Below are 22413 nucleotides of genomic sequence, written 5' to 3' on the forward strand. Positions count from 1 at the left end.
CCTTTCAATTAGGCTTGGTCAGTGATAGCATATGTAGGAAGTGCGGGTTGGAGGAGGAAACGATCGAGCACGTTCTGTGCTTGTGCCCTGCACTTGCCAGGCCAAGACTCCAGCTATTAGGAGTGATACAGCTGTCAGATCTAGAAGCAGCAAGTGGCTTAAGTCCTAGGAATCTTCTAGTATTTGCCAAGAGGACGGAGTTGTTTTATAGCATAGTTCGAGGTTTTTGATAGGGTTTTTCAGTTTGGTCGTTAAAACAAACTTCTGGTAACACTACGGACACAATCAGTCTATGTGAGGTCCTCATGGACCGGCGAGTTTAACCGAACCTAACCTGCCTGGCGTTCCTAGATGTCCACTGAATAATATACATACCCCAAAAGCCATTTGCGACGTCAACCGAACTAACGGCGCACATCTAAAGTTGTATAAAAATTGTGTGCAGTTCGATGTATTTTTGGATTAGAAAGCAATATACCCTTCTAACCTCAATACTTGTTCACTTGTTTAGCCTTAATCAAATCTAGTTACATTTCCCTTTAGGACAGGTAAATGTGTTTTTAATGCATATGTTAGATTTTTTATACCGCATGTTTTAACCGAGTTATTCTACTTGTAATGCTACTACTTTTCAATATTAAATTTTTTTAAAAACCTTGCAAACAAAAAGATATATCTTTTTTCATGGCATATCATGTCACGGCTGCGCGTACTCGCGATTTTTTTAGTGGTGATCAATTTTGTAAGAGACTGCTACCTTGTTTGGCAAAAGGTGGAAACCTTGTGAAAACATCCTCAGTGGCAACACCTAGGCGAAAATCTTAAAATGTGATACTATATCAATGTACCAAATTTGATTCAAAAATCGGTTAAGCCGTTTCCGTGATGTTAGTGGATATACAAAGACATATTGACATCTCTCATATAATGCCAAAAAAATGACCCGGGTGCGTCCGAAACCGGGGTCCCAATCCATAGTAATTCTGCGTGGAACGTCGTGAATTTACTGTCAAATATTTCCCTTTATAACAATGAAGTGACACAACCACTTTTTGAACAGAAATTATAGCCCAAAGTAAGCAAACTAATTGCAATTTATAAGTGTGACTTCACTCCTGATAATGCAATATCGATCAGATTTTCCAAATCCTGGAAAATACTCGCGATAAGATAAACGAAATGCGTCATCTTTTTTTGAGTCGAAGCAGTTTGAATTTTAGTTCACTACAAATCTTATAAAGTTAAATATCTAAATTCTGTTGAGTCGCACATGTAGAATTTATTATTAAATATTTTCCACTCATTTCTCCAGCCACTTTTTGTATCCTTGCTTGCATCGCTCTGTCACTTTCTTATATTGCTAAACCAACCATTCATTATTATTCATAGAAGCATTTTGGCCTTTAGATTGCTTTGTGATTATATTGACTTTTAAGTAACTGAAGTGTATACAGCACTTCATTAATTGGCTAATTAGACCTTAACCCGTTTGCGGTTGCGTGGGAAGTCACGCGTAAGTCAAACCGGCTTTGTGATAACTGATGTCAATTAGGAAGATCAAGGTATATCAAGTCTTTTCCATCCGTTATTTTTTTCAATTTCTGCATTGTCTGAATATTCGGGATTTCCTATAGTAATCCCATAATACCACAATCCAGGCAATTTCATTTTAGTTTAGTTTTACATTGAAATTTTATGTTCTAAATGCGAGCACAAAAGTATGAAGCAAAGGGATGGTTGAATATGTTGAGGCACCGCGTCAACGGTAATATCAATGTAGGCGTGCGTGTTTGAAGCTCATGCTCATTGCATAAGTAAATTACATATCCTATGCACATACATACATACAGTTTATAAATTGAAATTCTAATGCCTAAAATATTCCACTTACATATAAAACCTACACTTTTCTTCAAATTGGTCGCATGAAATGATGCTGATTATGCAATAACCCAAAGGATTAGATTTTTAGTAGCCTAAATTCTACTACAAAATCAAATCTCGGGAATAATATTAATAGTGAAAAAGAATTTGTCTACTACAGACAGTATTGAAATCTTTTGTTGAGATTCATAAAAAAATATGAAACGCACCTTAAGCCAAAATCTCATAACTCAAACCAATTTTTCATAAATTGTATGACATAATGTCATACATAAAAGCATAACAAAATAATACAAATATACAATGAGAGAAATGCTTTCACTTTTTGGTTCGGAATGGGCATTTTATCAAATTTTATATTTATCCTATAAAAAGTCAGCGTCGGACGCAAAGAGCAGAGAATCAGAAATCAAACTGGGCATCTACCAATAATAATTTATTTGTCACTCAAACAAAATTTCTTGAAATAAAAAAATTATTTTCATTCGCGAAAAGTCAACAAAAAATTATTTATCTTTTAATCGTTAAACGAAAAAATTTTGCCCAACCCTGGCTTGTGTATGGTAAAGAAGTCATCGAACTATGTACCTTATCTTGCAACATTCCAAATCCTGAAAAGAGCTTTCCAAAAACGCATTTTAAACATTTAAAACGTTTTTGCTGATAGCCCGAAATAACATAAATAATCTTGAAATAAAATTCTTATAATTGACAAATATTTCAAATTTTCAGCATATTTTACCTTTTTTCATCAATCATAACAAATCTGTTCAAACTGTCAAGTATCAAACTCTTTGCATATATTTTCGAAGTGCACTCTGTCACAGATTCTTCGCGTGTTGACAACTACTTGAGCTCCAGTACCGTATTTGGTTACATGTTCTACCTCCGTCATTGGGAGGATGACTATTTGTTCGTTGAAGTTGTGAAATATAAAAAAACTAGCAGAGTAAATAAGAAGGTGTATTTTAACGCATTCCTTCCCGTTACTCAAAGTCAAGCAATCAGTATATTAGATTTTAGCGACCTTCTTCCCAATTTTTCTCATTCTTACCCTTTGTAATTTCCTTACCTCTCCCTCTTCTGTTTTTACACTCATACCTCTCTCCTTCTTTTTTCTTAGACCCCTCATTCCTCTTATTTATCGTACTTTACTTTATTTTTCAAATTTTATTTTGTCACACACAATTCATACTCAAAATCTCATAACTTAATGAAAATATTTTAGATGCACAATTTTTGTCTATCATCTCATATAAGTTTTTACAATGCAATGCTTGAATTTAATAAAAGCTTTTAAATCACTCAATGCAATCGCTTTAGCTTTTTGTGAATTCGATGCCATGACCAAACAAAAGTTCTGCACTTAAGTACGTACATGGCGTATGAGTAAGTTTTGCTGACATACAAAATTTGCCGCACCAACCAGTGGCGCACGTGAAAAAAATTTTTTTATTTTAAGTTATTAGTTCTGAAATTAGAAAAACCTTTGCATTGATGGATGAAACTTATAGCTAAAATTTGGTGACGATTGAAGTGTGGAAAATGCGGCTCCATAGGGAACACACACACACACAGAATTTGATTTTTATATATAGAGATTTCAAACAAAATTTTTGTCAAATGTATGATTTTTTTTTCTTCAATTCAAAGCTATCGATGGTTAGTTTTATGAGTTTTTCAAAACTATCAAATTATACGATGATATGTGTACTATCGTTAGTTTAACACTCCATTTCAGCATACATTTTATGCGCATTATTAGTTAGATTGTAAATACAATGGATAATTCAGGGGAGAATGCACACAAAATTACAATATACAACTTTTTATAATAGCACACTAATAACAATAAAGAGGAATTACAAGTCTTTATATATATGAAGTTACAAATGTAATAAATAGATAAAATTGTTTTATCTGCATGCATATAAATAAATACTAAAAATGCATAAACGCACGTGTATGTAAACTAAATAAGTAGCCTTATAAGCATTAGACCATTTTAGAAAAAAATAAAATTAATAAATATATACTAACAAAACTTCGGCTTACATTTCAAAAACACATTTCAACGAAGAGTAACATTACAGAAATAGTAAACTTTTGTATACCAAGTTGTAGTTGTTCAAACGGTATTTACTTCAATACCATAACTCTGAGTCCGTCCTCCGTCTGTTAACATGATAGGTTAGGTTAGGTTGAAATGGCCGGTCCATTAGAATCTCACATAGACTGAATGACTCCGTATTGTTGCTAGAAGTTTGTTTAAAGATCAACCCTATAAAAAACCAGGACCTATGTTATAAAGTAACTCAGTCCACTTTGCAAATACCGGAAGCTTTCTAGGACTTATGCCACTTGCTGCTTCTAGATAGGGCAGCTGTATCACACCTAATAGCTGGAGTCTTAGCCTGGTAATCACAGGGCACGAGGACATAACGTACACTATCGTTTCCTCCCACAACACGCTCTCCCTGATAGCAGATATCACTAACGAGATCTAATTTATAAGCATGTAACGCCAGAAGGCAGCGTCCAGTCAGAATACCCGTCATGAGTTTACAGTCCTCTCTTTTCGTTAGCCTAAGGTTATAAGACCTACACATAATCTTCGACACTTTACAGCCCCGTACTTGGTCCCGCTTGGTCGTTCACGTACAATTTTCGCTTTCTCTTAATCTTGCCCAATTTTATTAGAACGTCTACGGAGCAAGCTTCAAGATAAGCGCCTTTTTTAGCTAGTTCATCCGCTTTTTCATTCCCATCTATTCCCATATACCCTGGAACCCAATATAGATATATGCTTTTCCGCGTCCCGATTCTTGCCAGGTATTGCTTACACTCTAACATACTTTTTGATGCTGTGCTATGCGAGCTTGTTGCCTTAATTGCTGCTTGGCTGTCAATAAAAAGTTAACACAGCTGCAGTTTGACCTATTTTCTTCCAGTATTGTAGTAGCCGCAAACAAAGCAGTGGAAACACTGGAAGCTAACAAGATAACTTCAGCAAAATCTTATGTGCCTTTACCATGTGTATATTTTGACAGAATAACCACCGATGTTAGGAATATTGAAAAATTAAAAACTGGGTAACTCATTAACTGATTAAACTAAGCGAAAATGTAATCATTTTCAATTTTCGGAGCCCCATATTTTCGAGCGAACAAAAAAACTAAAAAAATTTGTTCCGATAAGCTTAAAATTTAAAAACGGTCTAATAAATATTTGCCAACGGCTGAATTATGTTATTATTCGATTACTCGTAATCCCCAATGCATAACTAATGCAAAAATTGATAGAACAAAGAAACTCACAAAATTTTATTAAAGCGTTTAATGGAATATGAAATGTGCGCTATGAGTTGATTGTCTCTAAGGATTTACAATGAAATCTAAGCTTGCAATCAATGTGGAAAACTAATCGCATTAAATATACGCTTACTTACATAGATTTACTTATTTGCACATATATGTAAGTTAATCCAAAAGCATATATAGATTTCTTCTTAAGTTTTGTAATTTCAATATTAATTTATCAAAAGTGCTTAAGTATATACTGCAAATATTCATGATATGATTACCCTAAAGCTCATACCGCAAAATACCAAAACCCGTTTTTATGATGCCAACTTTATTGGCAAAAATGTCTTCAAAAACGAAATTTCCAGTGAAAACATTTATTTTAATTCGACGTCGATATACAACAACATACACATTCATATTTGTATAGTCGATTCTGCAATTTCACTTGTCATAAAACGATTTTCCAATAGCGGTATTTACATATTAAACAATTTTTGCATCGTAAAACTGCATCAACTTCTATGAACTGTCAACAAAATGTGGCGACCGACACCCAGCACAACTAAATTGTTGGTCGACCCCCAGCTAAGCTCATCGTAACCGCAATAAATTATTAGAATTTTGTTGTCGCTTCGAAATAAGCATTTTGCGTAAACAGCTACCGCATGCATTATTTGTAAGCGATATTTGGCTGTTGATACTCACGCCCGCGTAAACATACATAGGAAAAGGGGTCATCGAAAAATATTTGATAGTTTGCTAGACATATTAAACTTGCATGTCCTTATACCAGTATTGGTTTCTCAAAGAGTTCACAAAGTTAGCTAAACTTTTTGTGTCACGAGGGCCCTCAGAGGGGCTTTCGAATTAAAAATAATCAAAGAAATTGAACACAAAGTTGGAACACCGTTGCCCACTACTGTCCTTGTAGAAGATGCCCAACACACCCTAGCGGGCGAGTCTTTGACAGCCGAGGCTCTGGCGACCCCAAGTTCCTTATGGATCTAGGGATTGGGATGGCGGGATGGCCTAGAAGGCTTCGTGTGGCCATACCAAATCGTACTGGAGATGGTCGGGCTAGTACCTTAATGTTGCTTGTTACCGGAACGTACCGGATCTGCATCCGGCAAAGGACCATCAAAATCGATAACACTCAAGGCCTTCGGGGAGTGTCCTTATTGCTAAACAACAACAAGGTGCCCAACACATAAAACAGCAAAATTGACGAATCATTCACAATTTTTGAAATTTTTTGTTAAATATATTCATTCATTCATTATTCATTTATTATTCAAAGAATTAGAGGTTGACAAGTATCATAAGTTCATAAGTTCATAACCCGCGAAGCTGATGAGCTTGTCTGCGGGTAGATCGATTAATTATTACATATATTCTTGTTTAAAGTGATAGCTTAATTCATTGTATCCAAATATCTTAAAAACTAAGCGATAACGAGACTGTTAAATTATGAGATTTGATGATTCCTACAATAAGATTTTTAATTGATTTTTTAGAAGAATTTTCCTGTTAGGCGTGTTTGGCGAGTTAAATAGATAGAGTGGCAGTTCGTTTAGAAATATTGGTAAAAAAATTGCGAGCGTATGTTTAGAGAAGTTGTTTAGATATTTTGACACTCTTAGCCTATTTTCTTAACGAATTCGTGTGGCGTGGGAATGAGAAATTGTGATTTTATAGCCTTTTCTATAATAAAATTCGTGTAAGACTGTTAACTTAAATATAGATTTAACGTCCAAGAGCGATATGTGCTCTTCGTATATATTTATTTTTTTTGCAAGGATTTTTAAGTTGTACCTTTGACTTTCTTCAAGTTTTCTACAACCTGTCGACGTGCCCCATGCTGCGATACCATGTCTAATGTACGACTCTGTTAAACCAGTATATACGCTTCGGAGGACCTCATAGTTGCTGCAATAACTCAAATGCTTTAAAAAATAAGATACGTTGCGTAATTTTTTCTGCAGATAAGAGGTGTGGTCGCTCCATCTAAAATGCTTATCAAGGACTACTTCAAGGTATTTGTATGAATCTACGGATTTTATTATTGTTACGCACTGGCAATTTTTATGTTGTTCGTGTAAACACTCATAGTCTTGAAACTTGAGGTTGTTTGTAGTAGTCTTGATGTTTGGGGGTCTGATATGCATTAATTTTGTTTTAAGGGCATTGATTGGCAAACCGTTGTCATGTGACCATTTAGCTGTTTGATTGAGCTTCCTTTGCATTATCTCAATGGCAGTGTCGAGAGTTCTGTGTGGAACTAGGACCGCCGTATACCCAAGTTAGTATTAACTACGTTAGCGAAGTTACCGAGGAGTTGGTTGATGTTTTTCCATTTTTGAAAGCCGTATTCTCTACTATCGACTATTTTATATTTGTTAACGAAAGCAGACAGTCTTCTATATACGACGTCTTCCATTACTTTTTCAATTGCAGGTAAAATCATTATTGAGCGATAATTTTTCAGATCAGTCTTTGCTCCTGCTTTATATATAGGTCGAATCACGGAAGTTTTTAAGAGCTTTGGAACTATTGATTGACTAAGGCTAAGATTAATAAGTATTGTTATCAGTGGAGCTATCACGGATGCATTTTTCTCAAGTCTTTTGGCCTGATTCCATCATATCCTGGTCCTTTTTCATCGAGTTTGGAGATTATTGACAGCATCTCCTCTTCGCTTGCCTCTTCGACATAAATGGAATTACTTATTTTGCTGTCAATAATATCTGTTGTTCAAATGTTGCATGTATGCACTGTGCTTTTGACACCTTCGTTAGTAGTAGTGGCTGAATTACAGATATGTATGAGTTTTGAAATATACATTTTTCTTTCATACAAATTATATAAAAAAACGTGGACATTTTAAAACTCACAGTTACTGAATCTACCTCCAGGCTATCACTACTTTGGTTGAATAGAGGTTGTACGCAATAGTACACCGGAATCGAGAGTGGGCCATGCCCGTCCCTCTGGCGGTTAACACGATTAACCAAAAATTGAGAAATCTTTTCGAAATTTTTTATACTGGCTTTTTTTGCTGTTGTATTAACAGTGCTTCATCCGATTCATGGTGTAATATGGAGACACATCGTATGCAGGACATACTTAACGTATGTCGGGGTTGATTCTGAAGAGTTTAACCTATTACAGTACCCAGAACGAAGTTGGACCAGGGTGACTCGTGCCTCCCTTGTTAGTGCGCTTTCTTCTAGAGTAGGCTAGTCTATTTTGGACTAGGGTCTTCCCATGCTCGTTTGGAACAAACGGCGGTATTGGCAGGTGGAGAATATTATCATAGTACTTATGGAGATATCCCTTTAAGCCTCTTGGAGCCGAAGCTAGATCGAGCTGTTGTTTGTTAGGGTGTTCTGGTTTGCGACTATTATGCAAAAACTGCCTGTATAGCATTTTGTCGTGGTCATTAATACTGAACTCTTTGATGACGCTGTGTAGGTGATATTCATGCATGCTTTTCCATTTTGTATTTTTAAGACCAGGCAACCAAACTGATGACGCTTGATCGGTCGGCCAATAACTTTGTACGTAGTTAGCAACCTTCCTTTATCTTTACCCCAAGTGCTGATGGCAAGCGATTTGAGAATTTTGTTGCCGCTTTGTACTTTAGATACAATTTCGGTGGCATGCGTCTTGAAGGTGGGAGTATTATCGAACGTTACTCCTTAGATCTTTCGGCGACGGACAGTGCGTAGTGTAACACCATAGACGTGAACGTGTAATATTTGCGTTATCTGCTCCTTCCACGTCGTAAGCAGAGTGGCCTTGGATTTTGTCGTTGATAACGCTAGGCTGCGCGCGGTGAAGAAACTAGAAGGACTGCGGAGATAGCTATTTATTCTAGAAACTAATTCGTCTACTCTGCAGTTGCTGTTATAGTGCAATCGACTGGCTTTTCTCAACCCAGAATAAATTGGTATGCAATATGGCCGAAATACAGAAAAGAAAACCAAACAACTTTTTCGATTTCCAAAAAAAAGTTCGATAATTCATAACCAAATATACAAATAGGGATGAACAACGCCAACTTGATAAGGAATTCGAAAATGGACCGCCCACATTTAGAATAAGAAAATTGCGAACTTTTACAAGCCGCTAAGCTAATGAAGATATCATATTAAAATTTGGGGTGAAGCCTGTTCCTCTGTTATATATAAGCTTAGTGAAAATCAACAAAATCGGATAGCGATGGCGCCCATTAAAAAAAAAAAATTTAAAATCTCCAAAGCCTAACAGGAACGTGAAATTCAATATCTTTGGTGTATATGACCATATTATACTGATATTTCACCTCAATAGTGACAGATGTGTTGCAGAAAAAATACAATAGTTTGAAAATTTTTTGAAATCGGGTGTGTCGCTCTTCCCTTTTTTAGAAATAGGGATTGTTTTTTAGTGGAAATCTCCATTTCTTGTGAAAATCGGTTGGAAGCCACGGTCGCATTTTATACCCAGCTGAACGTCTCTTCTTCCATTCATTCATTAACTCGATTACTGAGCAAAAGTTTAGATATTTTCACCATGTTTAGTACTTGGGCTTATATGAACACAAAATATATATTTTCGATATAGAAAATTTAAAAAAAAATTTAAAAAGTTGGACAATGAAGCAACAGATACTGGCAAAACGATGAATTTTTGCGAAAATATTAAAGTGAAGTGTTTTTAAATGGGCGTAGCACAGCCCCTTTTTGGAAAAGTTAAATTTTAATATAAAATAAAAATTGTAGGGAAGATTGTTAGAGGCTGAATCTGGTCTTAACTTCGATGTTATACTTTCTAGTTTGAATTTCCTATGTGGCTAGCGAAAGAAAAGTTGTCACCTTATCGGGAGGAGTTGGGAACTACTTTTGGTATAATTTGTATGGATAATATAAAATATATGGATAATTTTTTTCAGGATCATTTTGATATTATTTTGCAGACTATATATTTGGACACAATGTCAGCACCACTTTAAGAACATTTCATGTTCTTTTAGGTATGGTTCTGTGCATCATACCGACTATTTCAAGATCATTGCATATAATTTCGGTATCATTGTGGCATATTATAGTATAACATATAAATTGGAAATCATAAGGAAACAGTCCAAATTGTTTACAAAAAGGACCTCGAAAGGCTCCTGAAGGAATATCGGAATATGTGGAAGTAATTCGAAATAATTTGTAAATGATCCTAAGATAGTCCCAATTTGATCCCATAGTAAATGCAGAAATGCCCTTGAGGTGATCGCGAAAATCCGGAAATCGCCGAACTGTTCCAGAAATAAATCCGTACATTGTCTTAAAATGATCCCGAAATGATTCCGATAAGGTGACAGCCTCAGTTCGGCCGCTGCCAAACTATCGACCTTTGTAAAAAATTTAAAAATGAGTTTTTACTTACATTAGAAAAAGTTGCAATGGAGAAAGCTTTCATTTCCATAACATGTGAGCACTTTTTAATTACCCCACATAAAAAGTTCTTGAGTATAATACATACGCATACATACATATATAAAAACATATTTACGTATAACAATATGCTGTTGTGAACTTACCAATTGTGTGCAACGTTAGTGTGCCAACAGGCAATGACAAAATATTGCCAAACAATGTCGATGGTGTTTTACTGCGAGCTAATATGAAACGCGTACTTGTTGTTGTTGTTGCAGCAGCATACGCTTGTTTTGTTTTTTGTTTTGTTTGCATTAATGCGCTTGTCAGCGCGAATGTTTTTCGACAGTTGGATTTTCGCGCCACTACAAATCTAAAAACATGTGGTGATTGCTGCTGTTGCAATGATTTTAATGTTGTTGTTGTTGTTACTGCACTTTGCGTATTTGTTTCTACGCTGCTTTTTGTTGGTGCAATTGCAATTGCTTGTAAGTCGATTTCTTTAGCTATTGGCGCTTTTAACCTTTTTGCGTTTGCATTGACATTTGTTGTTGTTGTGTCTATTGCTGTTGATGCTGCTGCATAAACATTTGATAATGCAATTTCCGTTGCTATTGTTTTGGTGCCTATTTCATTTATTGTGCAATTAGTTGTTGTTGTATCTAATGTAGTTTTTGTAGCGACATATGTGGCAGCGTTAATTTTTGTTGTTGTCGTCGTTTTAATTGTATTTTGTATTGTTGTTGTTGCATTCGTCACAATGTCGCTATGTTGTAAACCAATCGGATTTCGCCAACTTTGTTCGTTCGCGATTTCTTTTAAAATTTCTTGTTGTTGCGCTGCTGCTTCTAGACATTGAATATTGTGTTGTTGCCGTAGAGGAAGCTTTTGTTCGGAGTGTTCACATTGAAGTGTTAAGACATTTTGCACACCCTTCTGTAGTGCAACAGCGCACGTGTGCTGTATTTTTTGTTCTTGTTGTTCAATATAAGGCGAACATTCGTGAATTTTTGTAGAGTCCCCTGACACCAAATTCTGGCTACATATGTCTAGTTGCTGTTGTTGTTGTCTTGATTTTCTTCGTTTAATTACAAAACGTTTGCACCTGTTTAGTTTCGGTGTTGTTGCTTCTGTCGCTGACATTAGTTTGTTTGTTTTTGTCACCGTCGGCTTTGCTGGGTGTGTCACCCTCATTGTTGTCACGTCTGTTGTTGTTGTATGCAGACAATTTTTGTTTGTATCTTGCAACATGCCGCTTTGGAAAAAGTTTGCAGGCAACAAGCAACTTTTTGTTTTTGTTGTTCGTTCGGTCTTCTCTTGGATTTTCCTGTTGCTGCTGTTGCTTTTTCGTGTTTCACGGGTTATATGGTAACTAATTAACATATTTTGTAGATCCTCTTTTGCAATAATGTCATTGGAGCATGTACTTGCCATTTTTAACCCCCACCGCGTACATGGCTTTATACGCGAGTTCCAAATTTTCGTGTTAGCTTTGTATTGAGTTCGCGCTCTACTCTTTCTGCGCTTTCTGCGTCTGCGACATGCTGGCCAACGGCAAAAATACGGTGATATCATTGTTTTGACACTCTGCCGGCGTGTGAATTTTTGATCGCCTAAAAGTATGCAACAATTAGATAGTGCACAATATGGACCGGATGAAATAATTTAAGATACGTGATAAAGGCATACAATATTAACTCATAATAAGCAGGTTAAAAGTTGATATTATATCCACATTCTTTAATACTATTCCTAGAAAATGGCGCTAAAAGGAATTATTCTCCTTCGTCTCTATAAATCTTCATTTGATATAATGGGCGAGTATGCAAAGCGATTATACTAGAGCTTTTATTTATACAAGGGTACAAAAGTCCACGCCCTATAAAAGAGCTATGTGCTCCTTAAAATATGCAACAAGTTTAAAATGTGGAGATTTTGTCACATTGTACATTATTCTATATCATTAATTCTTTTCAGGAAAGACCAACAGCTTAACTTTATAGAGTTCGCAAATCAAGATCTTATTTGCAGTTGACATCAATGCTCAGATTGTGGAATGGGGGGAGCATGGATAACCAACCTGGCACTGAGTTCCTAAATCACATTATTATTAGTAATGACATCAGCGTTTATGAAATACAAAACGCTGATCACAAGTTTCAGATAAGAAGTAGGCATCCCCTTAGGCAACGTCTTAAACATCGGCCTTGGAAATAGGGTGCCTTTGTTTCCCATCGTTTCTTAACAAAATACCTTATTACAGAATGAATATGCTCTTGCCATCGGAATGATATCTGAGAATTTTTCCGGAAGGGATTTATGTCGTAAATCTTATGTGAATATTCCAATGAGATAATCGTAATATTTAATAATAACCAAGGAAATATCTTTGGGTGAGAGTACATACATGAAACCACAAATAGTTGATTGGCAATGGGGGAGCTAACAACTTCCCTAACTGTCCCTGGAACTAAGGATCAACATGATAGAAGATGACCTCATTTATTTATTTATTCACATAATAGTCTAGGACAATCAGAACCTCCCTACAGACTATTTACAAATGTATCTTAGCTAAGAAATATTAAATATTAAATAATCAAATCAATTCATTTAGTAGCAGTTTAAACCTAAATTTATTTAATGGAAAATCAATATCTATAGGGTACAAAACGCAAATTGAACTTCCTCACCGTCCTAGCAATTGGAGAATCAGAAGCATAAATCGTTCTAAATCTATCTAACCAGAGAAAATCGTGGCATCGAAGGTTTCGCGATGGTACATTGAACCATATACGTTCTAAAAGATAGGGCGAGTCAACCGTCCCATTGATATAAAAATGTCAGTCATAGAATTGCTCTTCCAACTAATGGTTTCAGGTTAATTAAAAAACATCTAGAACTGTATGTTAGAACAGGATCCTGAAAACGCAAAGGCCGGAGAGCAAATCGCAAAGATATCCTTTGAACATGCTCAAGTCGGTCTATATGGCAAGCATGGTACAGCCTCCAAATGAATACAGCATATTCTAGCTTAGACCGTGAACATACTTGGGTCTCTCTTCGCTACACTTTTATAAACAATAAATAGATTTTTGAGTTTTTTCGAAAACGTTATAAAATTCACTGTTCATTTATTATTAATGAGAATGAAAACGTCAACATAATATTAATTTTGAAACCGATATTTAAAATGTAAAAAATTTATACAATATAAATGCAGAATGGAGCGCGTCCGCGGTTGCCGAGTAACAATGCTTGACTAGCGAATGGAATATTGTTCATGCGCGATGGCAGTGGTGGGTGTTCGTTGGCGCCTTTCCATTCGCAGCGCACGACGGCGCATAGGAATTGCCGCCGTCTAATGGGGATGGAGGCGGCTTAAACAGACCGCACTGGCGTTGTAAATAAAAGTTTTAGAATGTAATGGTCACTATAATCCATACTGAAACTGTGAATGAACGCGATCGTGGAATAAAACTTCGCAATGACATAATTAATCTGACTGTGAAATTGAAACTTTGAATCAAATACTACACCAGGGTCTGATATTTCATCAACAACCTCAGCGCAGAATCCCCAATATAATAAAAAGCAGGAAGAACATTTCGAGTTTTAGCAAAGATAATACTAAAACATTTACTTATATTTAAACGCAGACGATTCTCTCTACACCAATCTATAACGTTATCGAGATCCGCTTGGAGCATAGTGGACTCAGATTGGGTCGTGATTGATGCACAAATCTTGACTTCATCAGCATACATTAAGAATTCAGATACCTGAAACAATGCCATATGTCATTAATAAAGACAACATATAATAGGGGTCCCAACACACTCCCTTGGGGCACACTAGAGGTGACAGTAAACGACCGTGACCAGATACTATCCACTACAACGACACAGCTACGATCTGCCCAGTAAGACCTCACCCAAGATAGCATACTATAATGGAAGCCCAATCCTGAAAGTTTGGATATAAATAATAAATGGTTGACTTTGTCAAAAGCCTTCGAAGAATCGGTATAGATAGTATCAACTTCTGCCCTCCCATTAAATGAAGAAATACAGAATTCAGAAAATACTGCTAGATGAGTTACAGTTTATCTGACAGGCATAAAATCATGCTGATTAGGTGAAATCAAGGCCTTTACTGCGAAGGATATTTTATCCTTGACTACAATCTCAAACAATTTCGAAAGAGTGGAAAGTTTGGAAATGGGACGGTAGTTAGCCACATTGCTTTTATTAGCACTCATAGATATCGGGGTAATAGAAGTTACTTTCCAAGCGTTTATGAAATCCCCATTCCTGAGAGACTTATTAAAAATTAACAAAATTGGATACACAACTGTTAAGAAATAGCATTGGTTTTGAACGACAAGGTTGCCACTTGCAAAGGCAATAATTCGCGACAACAAAACTATGTAAAGGAATTATAAAGAAATAATAAAAATATATCTAAGAAGAAGAAATAATGAATCGCTCATATCAATCTCAAGATACTCTGTAGAACTATGAATAACGAAGAGCGCTAAAGAAAGTTCTTGTTGGATGCTCAATTCTGGTATGTAACATAAATAAAAGTCATAATAATTCTGACAAGCTTCAACAAGAATACTTTGTTAAGTTACCCTTAAAATATTCTAAAGCTTCGCTCACAGCATCCTAAGATAGAATACCATCTTTGACTTTCAATGGGTCATCAGGTGAAATTGCTGTCATAAAATTGTAAATGTTTTTAACTAAATCAATAATGTTATCAAAAGATCTCTTCATCCTCTTGCAATTTCCTTTGATACAAGCGAAGCAATTAAAATTCCTTCTCACTTCCTTTCACTTTAAAGTCATCCCTACAATAATAATTTTCCACCTTCATCACCACCATTTTATATTCAACCTCACGCTTCCTATTGCTTGCGAAACTTCTTTCTTTCTTCTATTAATTACTTATTGTATTCCGGAAAATTATTTAGTTTTTTTTTTTATTGCTAGTAACAGGCATTAAATATTTTTATTGCTTCACAGAAGTCAGCAACGGCAACTTATTGCCCTAGAAAACTCTAAAAGCACAGCCCTTAGGGCACGTGTATCGACACTTCATTCGGCGCTTTTTAACACCACTTACTCGTATTTGTCACGGTTTCTGCTTTACGAATATTTTTTCCTTCTCCTTCTTCTTCTCTTACGTTCATGCCACATGGTTTCAGTGCGCTCATTTTCATTCAGCACAACATCTTTATAAACATTTTATAAACTGCGAATTTTTTTTGCCTTATTTTACACTTTTCCCTCCATTTTAATTATGTTTGTAAAACTTCTAACAAAGTGCATTATATTCCTTTCATTCACTGTACTAATTCTTGCTCATTTTTATTTTGTTCAGTCTTATTTGTTCAATAACAATTTTTTGCTTATTATTTCGTTTTTTCTTTTTCTTCTTCTATTAATTTGCCCTCATACTAATTTTGTTATTGCATTGTTGTTGCATTTTTCTAATTTTTTATTTTTTTGGTTTTCCCCTCTTCATTGCTCTAATTATGTATTCTTATCCATCTCGTATATATCGTATGTATGTATGTATGTAATCACTTGCGCTTGACTTTGCTTCGTTGCACCGTAATTTCAATCTATTTATTTGCCTTTTGTTGTTGTTACGTATACGCCCCGTTGGCTAAATGTAGGTATTTTATTCTTGTACAAGTAGGTTCCGAGTATTTTCCAGTTAGTCAGTCAGAGAGCGTTTATCTTGTTTGCTTGCCACTTGCACTTTTTACATGATTTTTTTTGTATACCTTTCGACGCTACCAACAATCACGTTCAATGCCACACACACACGCATACACGTACACTTTAAACATTTTTGATTTTCTTACACTTTTTTGCAAGGAATTAAAAAAATCTTAAACATTTTCTCTCTTATTTTTAATTTCTTATGTCTTCATGTCTTAAATTTTGTTTTTTTTTTATTTGAATCCCTATCCTTTATTTACCCTTTTTTCCTACGTTTTGAACAGATTCAACATTTCAGCACACTTAAATTTACATTTTTTTTATATTTTTTTATTAAAAGGGATGGCTTCTCACTCAATTTTGTTGTTGTTTCCTTATTCATATTGGTTTCTGCTTAATTTGAAGTATTTACTTAATTTTTTTTTGTATCCGATTGGGTCAAGTCCTTTATTACTGCATTCAAGATAAATTTACTCGACCTGAAAGTAAAAACAAATAAACAAAATTATGCAAGGAACACGTTTTTGAATTGTAAGTATGTATTGAAAAATATTTAGATTGCAAATGGTTTTTTTATGGGCTTCAGTTTCGTGATTCAATTACTAGAGGTTTGTTCTTCTATGATGACAGAGCTTTTGCGAAGTAAGGAAAACGGCGAATACTTCAATCCCCTTCAGCGAAAATTGTTGTAGAAAAGTACCTTTAGTAGTATACTAGCCTTTACCCGCGGCCCCGTCCGCAAGGAGAAAATGAAATATGTGGGCTATTCACGTTAGCCTGCTTATAAAGTTATCTGTTTAAAATTTTTTTTCTGTCTAATGCATTTTATTTTTGTAGTTGAGTAAACAAAAGAACTCTATGAGCTGATAACCTGATAGGATCCCAAAATGATAACGAAATTATCCAGAAAAAGCCACGAAATGACCCCGACGCTATCGCGGACGGATCCCGAAAACCATCCAGAAACGCCCGGAAGTGTTTCCAAAAGTTCCCGAAGTAGTCTCAAAAAAACCCGAAATGACAACGACACGATTCTAGACTTATCCAGATAACCACACAGAAATGATGCCTGAAGGGTACCAAATTGATCCCGAAATAGTCCCGGAAAAGTTCCGAAATTACCCTGACGGGCTCCCGGACGGATCTCAGAAACCATCCAGAAAATATCCAGGAAGGGTCCCTAAATTATCCCGACTAACTCCAGAAAAAGTTCCGAAATGGCTCCGAGGGGATCCACGATGGATCGCGAAAACCATACAGAAATGATTCCGGAAGGATTCCAAAATGATCCCGAAATAGTCCGGAATTGACCCAGATGGGATCCCGCACAGATCCAGAAATGATCCCGGAAGGGTGCAAAAACTATCCCGGAAAAGTAACAAAAAATCCCGAAATGGCTCCTACGGCATCCCGGACGGATCCAGAAATGATCTCGGAAGGGTCCCCAAATGATCCCAAAATGGTCCCGAAATGACCCTGATGGATCCGGCAAACCATCAAGAAATTAGGCCGAAAGGGTCCCAAAATGATCCCGAAATAATACAGAAAAAGTCACGAAACGACCCCTAGAGGATCCCCAAATGATCCCGTATTAGCCCCGAAAAGGTCCCGAAATAACCCCGACGGGATCCCGGACAAATCCCGAAAACCATTCAGAAATGATGCCGGAAGGAATCCCAAATGATTCCGTAAAAGTCCCGCATTGATTCCGACGGGATCCCGAACGGATACCGAAAATCATCCAGAAGTGATGCCGGAAAGGTCCTCAAATGATCACCTAATAGTCCCGAAATGACCCTTAAGGGGTCATGGACGGATCCCATAAACCATCCAGAAATGATACCGATATATTCCCGAAGAAGTCCCGAAATGACCCTGACGGGATCTCGAACGCACCCCTAAATGACCCTGACGGGATCCCGGACAGATCCCGAAATCCATCCAGAAATGATCTTGGGAGGGACCCCAAATGATCCCGAAAAAGTCCCGCAATGGTTCCGAGGGGATCCTGATCGGATACCGATAAACATCCTGAAGTGATGCCGGAAAGGTCCTCAAATGATCACCTAATACCAAAATGACCCTGACGGCATCCCGGACTGATCCCAAAATCCATCCAGAAATGATCTTGGGAAGGTCCCAAAATTATCCCGAAATAGTCTCGGAAAAGTTCAGAAATTACCCTGACGGGTTCCCGGACGAATCCTGAAAGGCATCTCTAAATGATCCCGAAAAAGTCCCGAAATGACCCTGACTGGACCCCGAAAGGATCCCGAAAACTATCCAGAAATGATGCCGGAAATGTCCTCAAATTATCACCTAATAGTTCCGAAAAGACCCTGACGGGATCCCGAACGAATCCCGACAACTATCTAGAAATGATGCCGAAAGGGCCCGCAAATGATCCCGTATTAGTCGAGAAAAAGTCCCGAAATGAACCCGACGGGATGCCGGACGAATCCCAAAAACCAGCCAGAAATGATGCCGGAAGGGACACCAAATGATCCCGAAAAAGTCCCGCAATAATTCCGCCGGGATCCTGAGCGGATACCGAAAACCATCCAGAAGTGATGCCGAAAAGGTCCTCAAATGATCACCTAATAGTCCCAAAATGACCCTGACGGCATCCCGGACAGATCCCGAAATCCATCCAGAAATGATCTTGGGAGGGTCCCAAAATTATCCCGAAATAGTCTGGGAAAAGTCCAGAAATTACCCTGACGGATACCGGACGAATCCTGAAAACCAATCTTAAATGATGCCGAAAAAGTCCCGAAATGACCCTGATGGGACCCGGAAAGGATCCCGAAAACTAACCAGAAATGATGCCGGAAAGGTCCTCAAATGATCTCCCAATAGTTCCGAAAAGACCCTGACGGGATCCCGAACGGATCCCGACAACTATCCAGAAATGATACCGAAAGGGCCCGCAAATGATCCCGTATTAGTCGAGAAAAAGTCCCGAAATGACCCCGACGGGATGCCGGACGAATCCCAAAAACAATCCAGAAATGATTTTGGAAGGGACCCCCAATGATCCAGAAAAAGTCCCGCAATTATTTCGACAGGAATCTGAACGGATACCGAAAACCATCCAGAAGTGATGCCGGAATGGTCCTCAAATGCTCACCTAATAGTCCCAAAATGACCCTGAGGGCATCCCGGACAAATCCCGAAATCCATCCAGAAATGATCTTGGGAAGGTCCCAAAATGATCCCGAAATAGTCTCCGAAAAGTCCAGAAATTACCCTGACGGGTTCCCGGACGAATCCAGAAATGATGCCGGAAAGGTCCTCAAATGATCCCCTAATAGTTCCGAAATGACCGTGACGGTATCCCGAACGGATCCCGACAACTATCCAGAAATTATGCCGAAAGGGTCCGCAAATGATCCCGTATTAGTCGAGAAAAAGTCCTGAAATGACCCCGACGGGATCCCGGACGAATCCCAAAAACCATCCAGAAATGATTTTGGAAGGGACCCCCAATGATCCAGAAAAAGTCCCGCAATTATTTCGACAGGAATCTGAACGGATACCGAAAACCATCCAGAAGTGATGCCGGAACGGTCCTCAAATGCTCACCTAATAGTCCCAAAATGACCCTGAGGGCATCCCGGACAAATCCCGAAATCCATCCAGAAATGATCTTAGGAAGGTCCCAAAATGATCCCGAAATAGTCTCGGAAAAGTCCAGAAATTACCCTGAAAGGAAGGAAAGGTCCTCAAATGATCCCCTAATAGTTCCGAAATGACCGTGACGGAATCCCGAACGGATCCCGACAACTATCCAGAAATTATGCCGAAAGGGTCCGCAAATGATCCCGTATTAGTCAGAAAAAGTCCCGAAATGACCCCGACGGGATCCCGGACGAATCCCAAAAACCATCCAGAAATGATGCCGGTAGGTATCCCAAATGATCCCGAAATAATCCCGAAATGACCTCGTCGGCATCCCGGACGGATACCGAAAATTATCCAGAAATGATGCCGGAAAGGTCCACAAATGATCCCCTAATAGTCCCGAAATTACCCTGATGGGATCCCGGACGGATCCCGAAAACCATCCAGAAATGATGCCGGAAGAGCCCCCAAATGATCCCGAAAAAGTCCCCAAATGACCCCGACGATATCCCGGACGGATCCCGAAAACCATCCAGAAATGATGCCGGAAGAGCCCCCAAATGATCCCGAAAAAGTCCCCAAATGACCCCGACGAGATCCCGCACGGATCCCGAAAGGCATCCAGAAATGATGCCGGAAGAGCCCCAAATGATCCCGAAAAAGTCTCCAAATGACCCCGACATACTCCAGAAAAGGTTCCGAAATGGCTCCGAGGGAATCAACGACGGATCGCGAAAACCATACAGAAATGATTCCGGAAGGATCCCAAAATGATCCCGAAATAGTCCGGAAATGACCCAGATGGGATCCCGCACAGATCCAGAAATGATCACGGAAGGGTCCAAAAACTATCCCGGAAAAGTAACAAAAAATCCCGAAATGGCTCCTACGGCATCCCGGACGGATCCAGAAATGATCTCGGAAGGGTCCCCAAATGATCCCAAAATGGTCCCGAAATGACCCTGATGGATCCGGCAAACCATCAAGAAATTATGCCGGAAGGGTCCCCAAATGATCCCGAAATAAAACAGAAAAAGTCACGAAACGACCCATAGAGGATCCCCAAATGATCCCGTATTAGCCCCAAAAAAGTCCCAAAATGACCCTGACGGGATCCCGAAAGGATTCCGAAAACAATACAGAAATGATGCCGCAGAGGTCCTCAAATGATCCCCTAATAGTCCCGAAATGACCGTGACGGGATCCCGACAGCTATCCAGAAATGATTCCGAAAGGGTCCGCAAATGATCCCGTATTAGTCGAAAAAAGTCTCGAAAGGACCACGACGGGATCCCGGATGAATCCCAAAAACCATCCAGAAATGATGCCGGTAGGTATCCCAAATGATTCCGAAATAGTCCCGAAATGACCTCGTCGGCATCCCGGACGGATCCCGAAAATTATCCAGAAATGATGCAGGAAAGGTTCCCAAATGATCCCCTAATATTCCCAAAATTACCCTAATGGGATCCCGGACGTATCCCGAAAACCATCCAGAAATGATGCCGAAAGGGTTCCCAAATGATCCCGTATTAGTCGCGAAAAAGCCCCGAAATGACCCCGACGGGATCCCGGACGGATCCCGGAAACCATCCAGAAATGAAGCCGGATGAGCCCCAAAATGATCCCGAAAAAGTCCCCAAATGACCCCGACGAGATCCCGAACGGATCCCGAAAACCATCCAGAAATGATGCCGGAAGAGCCCCCAAATGATCCCGAAAAAGTCCCCAAATGACCCCGACGATATCCCGGACGGATCCCGAAAACCATCCAGAAATGATGCCGGAAGAGCCCCCAAATGATCCCGAAAAAGTCCCCATATGACCCCGACGACATCCCGCACGGATCCCGAAAACCATCCAGAAATGATGCCGGAAGGGTCCCCAAATGATCGCGAAATAGTCCCGGAATGATCCCGGAATAGTCCCGAAAATGTTCCAAAAGAACCCCGACGGGATCCCGGACGGATCCCGTAAACTATACAGAAATGATCCCGGAAGGGTCCTAAAATGGTCCCGAAATAGTCCCGAAAAAGTCCCGAAATTACTCCGGCGTAATCCCGGACCGATCCCGAAAACCATCCAGAAATGATCCCGGAAGGGTCTCGATATGACCCTTACGGGATTACAAATAAGGTGAAGCTAATTATAAAACCATGTTAATAAGGCAGCAGGCGCATTGGAGCGAATAAAAAGTTAGATAGAAACATACAGGTAAAGCTAATAAAAGCGTGCTAATAAAAACAATTGATGGAGGGCGGATGGCGGGAGTAGAGGAGAGGACCACTGATCGTTCCTCCAAAATTGTCTAGATCTCGTTCTGTATGTACCAGATACCAAAAACTATTGATTTAGGAGAAAATTTAGATTGAGTTATAACAATTTATGGATTTTACACCAGAGGGGGAGATAAAGGGGGGCGGGCGGAGGGTGTCACTGCTTACTTTGTAAGCC

The 22413-nt window shown here is 38.4% G+C and overlaps 1 protein-coding gene across 3 annotated transcripts in view; it reads right to left on the reverse strand.

The window, feature by feature from the left end:
* dpr3 (defective proboscis extension response 3) overlaps positions 1 to 22413 on the reverse strand; it is a 663598-nt gene that overhangs the window by 226082 nt on the left and 415103 nt on the right. For all 3 annotated transcript variants that reach the window (XM_067768746.1, XM_067768745.1, XM_067768747.1), the window contains exons 2-3: positions 15731 to 16814; positions 10765 to 12213 (exon numbers count right to left, since the gene is read on the reverse strand). In XM_067768746.1, coding sequence (XP_067624847.1) covers positions 10765 to 12213; positions 15731 to 15827 — 1546 coding nt within the window. In that variant the 5' untranslated portion in view covers positions 15828 to 16814. The remainder of the gene's footprint in view (positions 1 to 10764; positions 12214 to 15730; positions 16815 to 22413) is intronic.

Source organism: Eurosta solidaginis, chromosome 2, assembly GCF_040869045.1.
Source record: "Eurosta solidaginis isolate ZX-2024a chromosome 2, ASM4086904v1, whole genome shotgun sequence".
Taxonomy (NCBI): domain Eukaryota; kingdom Metazoa; phylum Arthropoda; class Insecta; order Diptera; family Tephritidae; genus Eurosta; species Eurosta solidaginis.